The sequence below is a fragment of the Acomys minous genome (genome assembly GCF_964271855.1).
Source record: "Acomys minous genome assembly, chromosome: 2".
NCBI lineage: Eukaryota > Metazoa > Chordata > Mammalia > Rodentia > Muridae > Acomys > Acomys minous.
Genome location: NC_140484.1, coordinates 101,767,289 through 101,779,178, shown reverse-complemented (window position 1 = coordinate 101,779,178; position 11,890 = coordinate 101,767,289). Strand labels below are relative to the sequence as shown.

The following is an 11,890-nucleotide window of genomic DNA, read 5'->3' as shown; positions in this document are numbered from 1 at the left end:
CTACATCCACAGCCCTCATCAGTGAAGATCTTCCAGACAGCCTACACTTTGGCTTCTAGATCTACATGTTGGCTAATAGGCTTGTGCAGACATTAAGTGCAGACCTCAGATACTAGAATTTGCACAGAAGAATGCTAATTTGAAAGGCTCCTTCTGGACTAAACTGTCACTATTTCTCCTCCATGAGAGGCCTACAATAGATCTGTAACCATTCATACAGAAGCACATTTTTAAAAACACTTCCACTGTGGTCAATGAGGCAGGTAATTATCACCAACCACCTGTTGGAATGGAAAGCTGTGCTGAAAAAAAAATCAAAATTTTACTTCTATAAGCAAGCTATGATGATTACTGAAGACATTTCAACACAGGAAACATAGAAAAGGCTGTTCTGGATTTAATGTGGTCTGCAATTTTATTAATTTTCAATACTCTGTACTGTTTACGCCATAAAACTCTATTTCCCTTCAGATAGCTCGTACTATGAAGTGCTGTGTTCACGACTTACAGATGGCGGAAGCCTGTGGGAGTAACTTGAGCTGCCATGGAGGAAGCTGAGGCACCGGAAGCTGGGAGACAATAAAATAACACCGCGGGACTCATACAGGACCTTCTGCCATCTTGTTTTTCTGGCTTAACAATTGACGCTTTCCAAACAAAACAAAACCAAAAAGGACTTCAGGCAAATAAACAAATTCTAGGCTGTTGTGGTTCAGTGTTCCATTTCTTTATTTCACCTTCATCAAGGCAAGCCAAGTACAGATGCTGTACATTAAAAACATAAATACATTTCTCACACCACATCCATTTCCACACACAGGACTCTCCACATGGCCCACTGGAGCGCACAACCACAGCTAAATGTATAGAGAGCCGTCTGCCGGTCCCACATAGCCAACTCCAATCAACAAGACATCGATTAGTGTCCATATTCCCAGGCCACCGAAGCTGAAGAGCTTGCCGAGGCCTTCGCGCCACTGGCCCAGGTAGAAACGATCTGCTCCAAATCCCCCAAGGGTGATGCTGCAAGAGAAGAGCAGAGTGGCCAGACTCCTTAGTGCAGGTGCGTAGTTACGCCATGGTAGGAGAGGGCTGAGAGAAGCTGGTCCCCGTGACTACACACTTACACCAACAAATAATCACAGGGAAGACTGCCAGAGACAAGCAAGGAACTCAGTTTGTGTGAGGCCCCGGGTTGGATTCTTAGGAACAGGGAAAATTAGGAAATACACAAGTTTTAGCTATATTGAAACCCAATGTTTTCTGTTACAGAAATGACCCTCACCCAGCCTGCAGAGTGCTGGTGTGGAGTCAGGAACTGAGGCACCTGACACACCTGGCAGATCCAGATCAAGTCACCTGGCCTTAGGTACTTCTCCCTACAGATTTGGTGCTGTAACTGATTCTTAAAAGTTCCTTTAAATTCTAAGATCTGACAATGCAGGGAAATAATGTAAAAGCCCAAAGCATAACAACAGCGCACAGGAGAGGCGCCTGTGCACTGGCTCCACTAAGTACCCACCCATGGCCAAGGGGTCCTACGCCCTCCCCAGAGCAGAGCAGTCAGCCTCCTGTATCCAAAGGAAGTTCTGCATCTCAGCCAACTGAAGAAAAATACTTAAGAGGAGAAGTGCATATCTACTGCACAAGTACAACTTTTCCCTCGTCACTGCTCCCTCAACAAGCGACAAGCATTGACAGTGTTTACACTGGATAGCGTAAGCCATGTCGAGATGACACGAGGCGAAGGGATGTGTGCAGGTTGTGGGCAAGCACTACATTATTTGATAAAAAGGACTTGAGTGCCATGGATTTTGGTATCTGAAGGGGCCATGAAACCAACAGCATTTTGGAGCAAACCCGCAGACCTCTCCTTGGAGTGAACATTCTGTATAACTATGTTGAGCTGTGACAAAAAGCTTCCATACCGTCAGCTGCTCAGTGCAGCATGTGATGTAAAACGCTGACGAGGTAAGGGGGCCCAGGTGAGGGTGTCATGGGGACTCTGTCATCTCTGTGTCACTAGGCCTGGAGGCTGGGGTGGGGCTGCTGGGAGTCTGTGGCCAGTCTGGACTACATAGTAAGTTCCAGGCCAGTGAGAACTACATGGCAGGGACCTACCTCAAGAAACAAAATGAACAAACAGAGAGATTTGAAAGTCAGTTATTAGTTTTAATTTGAGTCACTGTGGACAAAGCCCAGGTTCAGCCAGCTACAGGATTTTATTTGTTCCATCTTGAGTTTCCACCTTGGATTCCTCTTTTATTTTTCAATTATCCCTTTTCCCAGGTAGGATCCTTCTCTTTCCCCAGCCTAGATCTAAATTGTATTTAGAAGCAATGCTGCCACCAAGGGGACTCTGGCAATGTCTGGAGAGATTCTCTGATTATCAAAACTGGGGTGTCCTGACAATTAGTAGTAGGCCAGGGTGCCACCAGGCATTCCAATAAGTATAGGACAGCGCCGAAGACAAAGAATTTGGCCCCAAAATGTCAACAGTAAGATGGATGAGCGGCCTTGCTCAGCATCACACACCACAGGCCTCAGGGTCTCAGGCCTAAGCTAAGACTTCAGATGTAAAAGCAACCATCTGACTGCAGTCCCGCCCGGTTTCTCCTTTCATGGGAAGAGTTGGTACAAATTCTCTTAGATATTTAGATGCTGTTGAAAAGTTTAACAAAACCTAAGTGCATTTTTTTCCTTTTGTGCATGCAGTGTGTATGTGTGTGCAGAGGGGTCTTGCTCTATTAGCAATCACGTGACTGCACCTCAAGCTCACCCAGCACTCACTGGTACAGGGTGCCGGGACTCTGAACCCAGGTTCCCGTGTTGGTGCAGCAACCACCTCTCACTCAACACTCACTTTTATGTAGAGTTACAGGTGTATGACTGTGCAGACAGTACAATTCCAGGTAATTTAAAATGTGTTTCCTGGGCCAGCAAGATGGCTCAGTAGGCACAGATGCTTGCATCAAAGCCTGGGGACCCGGGTCTCATCCCCAGAACCCAAGCAGGAGGGGAAAGAGAAAACCAATTCCACAGAGTTGTGCTCTGGCCCCACATGTGTGTGTTGTACAAACGCACACACTCTCTCTTCCCCCCACCACCACTGCAAAAAAAAAATGTTTTCGTTTTCATTCTTTTTAGTTTTCAGTGAGCATGTTTCTACTTTCTGTAGCGCATTATGTAAAATAGTCACTCTAGACCTGTCTAAACAGGATACAGCATTTTAGTGACCCCAGTGGGTTCCGGTGTGAACTGGCTATTTCTAACAACGTGGACCAGTGATTCCATCGCACTACACCTCAGAGGAGAAGCTCCCACAGCTCAGCTCCACAGAGTTTCGTCTGATCCCCCTTCTGTGTCTCTTAGCACCCGTCAGCGCATATAATGTAATTTAGCAGGACGCTAAGCTTGGCTGAGGACTATGCTGGAAGATCCCACAGACCCCCCAAAAAAATCCCAGGAGCATTTTAAACTCAGAAGGACCATCGCGTACCTCAGGGCCAGAGCAGTCGACCACTTGTAGCCTCCAGTCCAGTTGCAGTACAGCAGTTTTCGGAAAGTCCGGTTACCTTACCAGGAAAAAAAAATCAAAGTATTTTACTTTGAAACTTGGGCACATAAAATATTCTCACAGTTACTTATGAACAATGGTCGTGTAATTTGGATTTTTAAAGTTACTTGTCTTTACAAAAACATTTACCATAGCGAATGGCATAGAACAAAATCCTTCCTATTTATTTATTTATTTATTTATTTTAGATTTTTTGAGACAGGGTCTCTCTGTGTAGCCTTGACTGTCCTGGACTCACTTTGTAGACCAGGCTGGCCTCAAACTCACAGCGGTCGGCCTGCCTCTGCCTCCCAACCGCTCGGATTAAAGGTGTGTGCCACCACTGCCCAACAACCCTTCCCATTTATTTATTTATTTATTTTTATAGGAAACATTTCAAAACCTTGGGATATAGAAACCTACAGAACCGAAAAAATACATATACAAGTCTGCCCCAGCCACTGGTGACTGAGTGCTAGCCACCTAAGAAAGGCAGCCTTCATTACACAAGTCTCTGAAGTCATAAATACAAGAAATCCCTTATAGATCAGCATCAAATACAGGTACAGAACTTCCCATAACTTAATTGTGTCCTGACATATATAAGAGCTTTAGGCATGTAACAGGGAGCATCTCATACGCAGAGGGCCCAGCTTCAATCCCTGTTAGTGTAGAAACGTGTGTTGAGAGGTGGGGATACAGCCCAGAGCCAGGGGCAAAAGCGAAGTGGAGGGAGGGACGGACCCAGACGTTGTGGCTACACTGTTAGCTTAGGGCTAACCTCATGGAGAAAAATAAAAAGCCGCATCTTCCTTATATCACCTACCCAAATGAATTCCGGAAGGAAAATAGACCTAAATATGAAAAGCCAAATTTGGATTTTAAAAGAAACTGCTTTTTCTCTTTATGAGAATAAAAAAACAATAAAAACACATGCTAAAGAGGCTGGCTTTGCAGGTAACTGAACTCCTGACTGTGTTTTCAACATTCTGTTTTGGCTGGAGAGATGGCTCGATGGATAAAGCCCTTGCGTGCAAACACAAGACCTGGAGTTTGGATCTCTAGAGCTCACGGAGAAGCTGGCAGGCTTGTGACCCAAGTACCGAAGGGGCAGGGACAGGAAAGCCCTGCCCCTCCCCAGCTGACTAGCAAGAGCTGGGATTGGTGAGCTCTGGGCTCAGTGAGAGCAAGGAAGGCACCCAACACCAATTTCAGGCTAACACATGTGCCCACACACATCTCCAACCACCACCACCAACACACACACACACACACACACACACACACACACACACTCACATACTCACTCACTCACTCACACTCTGTTTATCACCAGAATGGAGTTCACAATTTGGGACAGGGCCTTAGTGCTGCTGAAGGTTGCTCCAAACAACAAATAAGTGCTAGCAACTGTGAATGACAAGAGAGCAGGTGCAGACAAGAGCTGGGCTGTCAAGGCCCTGTCTACTATCCACTGCTGGGAAGGTTAAGGAAGGCAGCCATTCTGGAAGAGAGAGCTTTGGAGTAGACACTCTCCTGAAAGGAAGAGGAGGATAAAGCTCCGATCTGGCACCCTGTGAAGACAGAGCAAGAGGACGAAGGCGAGCAATGCCCTCAAGTGGCCACAATGCAATCGGTACTGACTGGGTCAAGTTCAATTTCTGTTTTAGACCTGAGATCTTTTTCTTGTATTATGACAGATTATGTATTTTCTGTTTTTCTTCCCTTCAGTTTGTCAGCCTTGTTATGAGAATTGATCTGTTGACTACAATTCAGTAAGTGTAAGTCTCAAGTTTCTGGCTAAGGGCTCTTGCGTAAGCTCAGAAAAAACAATTTTGCTTACATAGCTCGCTCGAACTCTGCTCCTTACCCAAGCAATGAATGTGGTCGCGCACTGTGCAATTGGCAGGATAGCGCTGCCTCGGGCAGGCCACCGTCATACAGCTGGTGGAGTTGGTACACTCGTAGTCTGTTTCGGGAAGCTGCCAGCAAAACCTGCAAGTCATGTTGATGACGAAGTTCCTCTGGGGTTTCAGGTCTTGATCCTATGGACCCAAGCAGAGAACAGCGCATCAGCTGCAACATGGCAGCTTGTTACGACATCAACAGATGCCAAATTTCTACAACATTTATATTTAGGACCTAACAGTACGTAAAGGAAGCAGGTTAGTAAATAGTATCAAGGGGGAAAAAATCTATATAGTTTGCCTAAAGAAAAGAGGCTTAGGACTGGGCATGGTGGCTCAAGCCTTGAATTCTAACACCTGAGAGGCAGAGGCAGGTGGATCTCTGAGTTCAAGGTCAGCCTAGTCTATGTACTGAGTTCCAGGACAGCCAGGGCTACACAGAGAAACTCTGTGTCAAAAAATGAAAAACTTCAAAGTGGTATTTCACCACGTTGGTTAACTTTTTAGTAAGGAGTACCCATATTTTTGTAATATATTAAAGGGGGGGCGCTGGAGAAATGGCTCAGTGGTTAAGAACCCTGACCGCAGAGAGCTGAGTGCTGAGAGCGGGCAGGGGACAAGGGCTCCCATCCCTAACCAAAACACTATCTGCAACTGCTGCCCATCTGCAGAAGAAAAACTAGTTTTCTTTAATGGGGTCTGCTTGGGTGTATTAACCACACTTTAGGGGTAGATGATGGCCAACACAAAATGAACTATTTCTGTAGATCTGTTGTTTCAAATAGCTTTGTTTGGGTAGTTTTTGATCTTATTGGTCTTTTGCTTGTATATTCTAGTTCCCAATTTTGTATTGTAGTGTGTGTTTGCTTAAATTTGGTGTGTGTGTTTCCTGGCTTTCTGTTTGTTTTTTAAAGAAAGAAAAAAGGGTGTGGAGTTGGGCAGTTAGAGACGTGGGGAGGATCTGAGAGGAGGGGAAAAGCATGATCAGAATATATTCTAAGAAAACAATTTCTTTCAATTAAAAAAAAATAAAAAGGCCATCCTCTTCCCTGTTCGCTCTTCCTCTTCCAGAGAACCCAGGTTTCATTCTCAGCACTCACAGGGCAGCCCACAACTACCTCTAACTCCTGTTCTAGAGGAGCAGATGCCCTCTTCTGGACCCCAGGAGCACCACATGCAGGCAAAATACCCACACTAAAAAACAAAAACAAAACAAAACTGATGAAAGAAAGAGGAAAAGGAGGTGGTGGAGGAGGAAGAGGAGGAAGAGGAGGAGGAGGAAGGGGAGGAGGGGGAGGAGGAGAGGGCCGATGTGTGCTTTCCATCTCACTCTGGCTGCTCAGGGCTCAGAGGAACCACACAGCAGGCAGCGTTTCCAGGTCCTGCCTTCACGTCGCTCTCAGCTGGACTGCATTATAGTGCACTATGGTGGTGTAATGCCCTGAGAGTCAGGAGGAGGAAACGCTGTTCAGAACTGAGATGAGGCTGTGCGCTTTGCTTACAGAAGGACGACACCGGGACCAGAGCGCAGTGTCTCAACAAAGACAATCACCTGACCTTTTCATCTACCTGGAAGGTTCATGCCCTCATTTTTACAGAAAGCTACCAGGTATCCCATGCATTTATTGGACTCATCTTTCCACCACTAAGAATAAGACTGGATAGAGCGAGAAAAAACAAAACCAAACACAACAACCACCACCACCTTATGGGAACACAGGAAGGGGCAAGCCTCTTACCCTGGGATCTAGTTTATAGTTTCTGCTAACCAACAGTTAAAAATCTCAAGTCAACGCATAGTCAAACTGCCCACAGAAGCCACGCCTCCGGCCCTAAGGACAAGACGCTCCTCACTGAAGGCCAGGACGTTTGGAGCCTTGACTGTGCACACTTGCATCAGGATTCCCCTTTCTTCCCCAGCTCTAAACAGCACATTCCACAAAACCGCTGCCCAACCTCCTATCAAGGGCTATGCTTTAAGAAAACTACGTAAACCAGAGCCTACTTTTTAAGTTTTAAACCAGAAGAAACTTTAAATCTTGTAAATTACAGCCTTTATATTATGTTAACTTAGAATTGTACAGAATTATATAAACAGCCATTGTGAAGACACCTTGGGAGTACACACTTTCCTTAAGTCTCTTTCAACATCCATCCTTGTATCTAAAGTGCGCACAGCACATATCTCTACTTTAATAAATCTTGCTTCACTCTGACTGTGCTGGAATGCTTCTCACTGGCCTAGTCATGGCTTTATCTAAGTGGGTGGTCCCCAGTGGGGCACGGGCCACAGTGCTATGTATGCTGTTTCTCTTACCCCTGACAAGGCTGATCCCTTTGCAAGTTCATCTGTGGTAAAAAGACATTACCATCCCCCCTGTACCCCAATTCTCACTACTGAGAACCCAGAAGTTCATGAAGGACTTAGGCTGGTAAACGGACACCTTCACTGCCACCCAACAACAGTGAGCCTGTCTATTCACATTAGAATAGGGATAATCTGATCTGGAAGGAGACGGAAGATCTTATTTATAGCCGTGTCTGACTTCGGTGTGTACGTGGTATGTATGTATGTGTTCTTGTACGTGTGCATTTGTGTACATACATGTGGAGGACAGAGGTTGAAATCTGGTGTCTTCCCTGATGGTTCCCCACTGAACCTCGAGTTCCAAGCTCAGAGGCTTAGCTTGCACAGCAGTCACTTGCCCGACTAAGCCATCTCCCCAGCGTAGGTTCAGAGAGAAGGGCTAGCCAGCCAGCCCGTAAGGCCCTCTGCGCCCGCCTCTGCAGCTCTGGGGTTGCAGGTGCACGCAGCCATGCCTTGGGTTTTACTGTGCTGGGGGCCCAAACTGCTCTTCATCCCTGCACAAGTGAGCTAGCTTCTCAGCCCAGATTTTCATTTTTGGGGGGAAAAATGGTTCAGAGGTTGTTGAGGGCAAGGATATCTATATGTCTGTCTATCTATCTATCTATCTATCTATCTATAAGCTACATTTTTAACATTATAATGCATGCAGTCGGAATAAGTAAACTGCAATACTTACAACACAGGTAACAGAAGGTTTCACTGTACAGTCAAAAGTGACAGGCTTCCCATAAGTACAGGAGACATTGGTCACACATTCTATACAGTCTGCAGGAAGTCGGCTACACAAACCATTGCTTGGACACTTCGTCATATAAGGGGGGATTTCGGTACTTTCTGTGAGGTGAGAGAACAGCTTATTCTCCATGAATAGTGATCAGAAGAAGAGTGAAATACAATTTTCTAAGGGGGAGAGAGCAATCATTAGCAATGAGACATGTGCTGCCATGCAAACGGCACAGACTTGGAGCCTGTGATACCTGCAACCTAAGAGTAGTTCTGTCACCAGCTAGCTGTGACCTGGTAACTTGTGTGACATTTGTAAAAACAAACAAACAAAACAAAGAAACAAACAAAAAACCCATTTCATTCCTGTTTCCCAAGTGGCTATGAAAACTGACAGTGCTCATTGATGTAGGGAAAATGCTGGGTCCAACTTAGATACTCAATAGCTACAGGCCCAAACGGGAAACTAAAGCCTGGATGCCTATGGCAATTCTCAGAGAATTTATTGATAGAAAAATAAAGCTATGGACACCCTCGGGACTCCAATTCTGTTAATACTGTTATTAGTATATACGTCTGAATAAGGGTTCGTGAAATACCTCTGCCCGTTTCAAGTCCAAGTCACTGAAACAACAGAACTCCAAAGAGATGAACCAGAAGAGCCAGCGTCCACTTAGCAAAGCAGCAATACTTGAAGCTGGTCTGAAGTGGTCCACTCTGTAAAATGCCATCTCCCCCTATTGTTCCTATTTCCTTGTGGCCTGAGCTTGGAAGGTTCAGATCACAAAGCGGAAATGGCCTTAAGTTAGGCTAACTACAACGACCAGAAAGATGAGGGAACAAAGATCCTAAAGCGGTAATCTCCTCACAACCCCAACAGCCGGACCCCAATCAGATTAACAGCCCAGCCCTTCATGGCCTTGAGAATCACATTAAAATTAGGGAAGCATTGCAGAATCTGTTTTGTTTTGTTTTGTTTAAACTCAAGGGAAAACAGCACTGGTTAAGACACTGGGTGAGAGTGTTAAATAATAAATACACAGAAATGCGGAGTCCTGCGGGGCTGCATGAAGAGGTGAGTTACAGATTTCAAAACGGAATCAACCAAAAACCGTCTACTTAAAAGCAGCTGCCGCCCTTAATTTACATACCTAAACAGCAACACATGAAATAGCCCAAACAAAAGCCAACTTCGTATACTAAAGAGATGTTTATCGGAAACAGAAAGGGCGGAAAAACTACTCATATAAATATGCACATTACTAGAAAAGAAAATGTCTAGTACCTGCTGCCCTGGGAACTACTGTGAATGTACGTGTTGGGCCCGGATCCTTTATTGACTGAGCCAGCGGCTGCGAATGCTCTAAATTTAAGGATCCTACAATTAGAGAAACATGTTATCCTGGGATATGACACCCTTGGTTTGTGTGCTTTAATAGGTAGAGGCTGCACTGGGCAGATAATGGTTCATGAAACGGACACAACGGTGTGGACTCGGGTTCGGTTCCCGGCCGGCTGGAGCGCAGGGCGGCCGTGGCCCGGAAAGCGGCGGCGCCCAGCCTTCCCTCGCCAGCCTCCCCCGGCTCCTGGATCCCTCCTACCACCTGCTCGCCCGAGGCGGCCCCCGGCTCTGAACTCACCATCGCCCGAGAGAATGTAGCACTGGGAGAGGAAGAGCAGCACGCGGGAGAGGCGGCGGACAGACCGCAGCGGCTCAGCCGCAGCCTCCATCTTGCCGACGCGCGTGCGCACTTCCGGGCCGGGAGGCGGGGCCGAAGGGGGCGTGTCCGGGCGTGGCCCGCAGGCGCACTGCTAGTGGGCTCTGGTAGTCCGCGTCGCAAGATCCCCGCTATGCTTCTCTGGAGCCTGAGTGCTACTGAATAGGGGAATTGGGTGGAGCTGAGGCCCTGCAGCACAGAAGGTGACTCGGACCTAATCTCCCTCATGCCCTTCTCTTTCCAGTAGGAGTCTGGGAGAGGGTTTTGATGCTATGCGGTTAGCCCGTTTTATTTCAGCTGGCCCACGCAGCAAGCAAAGCAGCTCCAAGAGTGACAGACAGGTGGCTGGAGTCCTACGCGCCAGGACCCAGGGCTCCTGCCTTAGGTTTCATCACAGCCTAACTGTCCAGCGACATGAGGTTCTTAAGAATTAGTTCCACTGAGACTGGGAAAAGCAGGTCAGGCCTCAGGGTCCTGGGTTAAGAGCCTAGTGTGTGGAATTTTCGTGGAGCAGAGGCCCAGCCCAGCTCAGCCAAGAGATCACCAGCTTCCAGCAGGGGAGTAGGGGAGCAGGGCAGTCTACACTGATTCCATCTTGAATACCTCAAGAAGCGCACTGTTGATATGCCTCTCTTCCCTATGCCTGTATTCTGTTGACATGCACTTTGGGGGTCCTCAAACTCCTAATTCCTCCATGTGCACATCTCCTAAGTGAAAAAGTACATGAGATGGTATCTGGCACATGACAAACCCATAATAAGTAAATGTTAGCTTTAAAAATTGTCACAATTTGCACCCTACACCGTCACACTGGCTTCATCTATGACACTAACTGATGCTTCACTCATGTTCCCAGGAAGATAAATGATTAATAGATCAAAGATAGATGCTTTTCTGTGTCTGATGTGAATTCTGCAACACCTAGTGAAATAAATCTGTAGCTAAATTCTCTTTTGCTATTATAATTAGGTTCTAAGACAGTAAGGTATTCCTTTCAGTGAAAATCAGAATTACAGGAGCTTCAGCGGTGATTCAGCAGTTAACAGCACTGGCTGCTCTTCCAGACCTCCTGGGTTCGATTTCCTGCACCCACCTGGCAGCTCACAGCCATCCATGACTACAGTTCCGGGGATCTGGTACCCTCTTCTGGCCTCTTGCAGGCACCAGACACTCCTGTAGTGCACAGACACACAGGCAAAGTACCCATACATAGAAAATAATAAAAATAAATTTAAAACTATCCAAAATAATATCCAGAAGCACAGACAGGCAACTCTCTCTGAGTTCTAGGCCAGCCAGGACTACTGAAACCTTACCTCATTAAAAAAAAAAAAATCAGTCCCAGCACTCAGGAGGCAGATGCAGGTAGATTGCTGTGAATTCAAGGCCAGCCTGGTCTACAAAGTGAGTCCAGGACAGCCAGGCTACACAGAGAAACCCTGCCTCGAAAAACAAAAACAAACAGAACCAAAAGAGAGGGGGGGGGGGAGGGAAGAAATACATGTGGTTCAGCAAATAAGTGAAACACCCCACGAACGCAGTAATTCAACTCTGGATAAGCAGCCTAACATGGACATACACTGCAGAGGTACTAGAGACACCACATGATGCACTGTAT

At 46.5% G+C, this 11,890-nt stretch overlaps 1 protein-coding gene across 3 annotated transcripts; it reads right to left on the bottom strand.

Annotated features, from left to right (window-relative positions):
• Positions 1-711: 711 nt before the first annotated feature.
• Positions 712-10,515, bottom strand: TM2D3 (TM2 domain containing 3). Of its 3 annotated transcripts, XM_084773955.1 has the most exons (6): positions 10,195-10,320; positions 9,840-9,932; positions 8,508-8,665; positions 5,427-5,601; positions 3,500-3,575; positions 712-1,023 (listed from the first exon to the last, which is right to left on the bottom strand). In XM_084773955.1, exons 1-6 carry the CDS (start codon positions 10,283-10,285, stop codon positions 858-860), a joined length of 759 nt encoding a protein of 252 aa, XP_084630081.1. In that variant the 5' UTR covers positions 10,286-10,320; the 3' UTR covers positions 712-857. The 3 variants fall into 3 exon arrangements, with proteins under 3 accessions (XP_084630081.1, XP_084630083.1, XP_084630082.1); XM_084773957.1 differs by lacking the exon at positions 9,840-9,932; XM_084773956.1 differs by lacking the exons at positions 8,508-8,665; positions 9,840-9,932 and having other exon boundaries at positions 10,195-10,515.
• Positions 10,516-11,890: the final 1,375 nt, after the last annotated feature.

What these genes read in the sequence shown, in the direction of transcription:
- TM2D3 (XM_084773955.1), bottom strand. Translation starts at nt 10,285, where the DNA reads ATGGAGGCTGCGGCTGAGCCGCTGCGGTCTGTCCGCCGCCTCTCCCGC. An exon ending in CGACCACATTCATTGCTTGG is followed by an intron (nt 3,576 to 5,426) that starts GTAAGGAGCAGA and finishes TTTCCTGGTAAG; the next exon opens with GTAACCGGACTTTCCGAAAA. An exon ending in TCGACTGCTCTGGCCCTGAG is followed by an intron (nt 1,024 to 3,499) that starts GTACGCGATGGT and finishes CTTCTCTTGCAG; the next exon opens with CATCACCCTTGGGGGATTTG.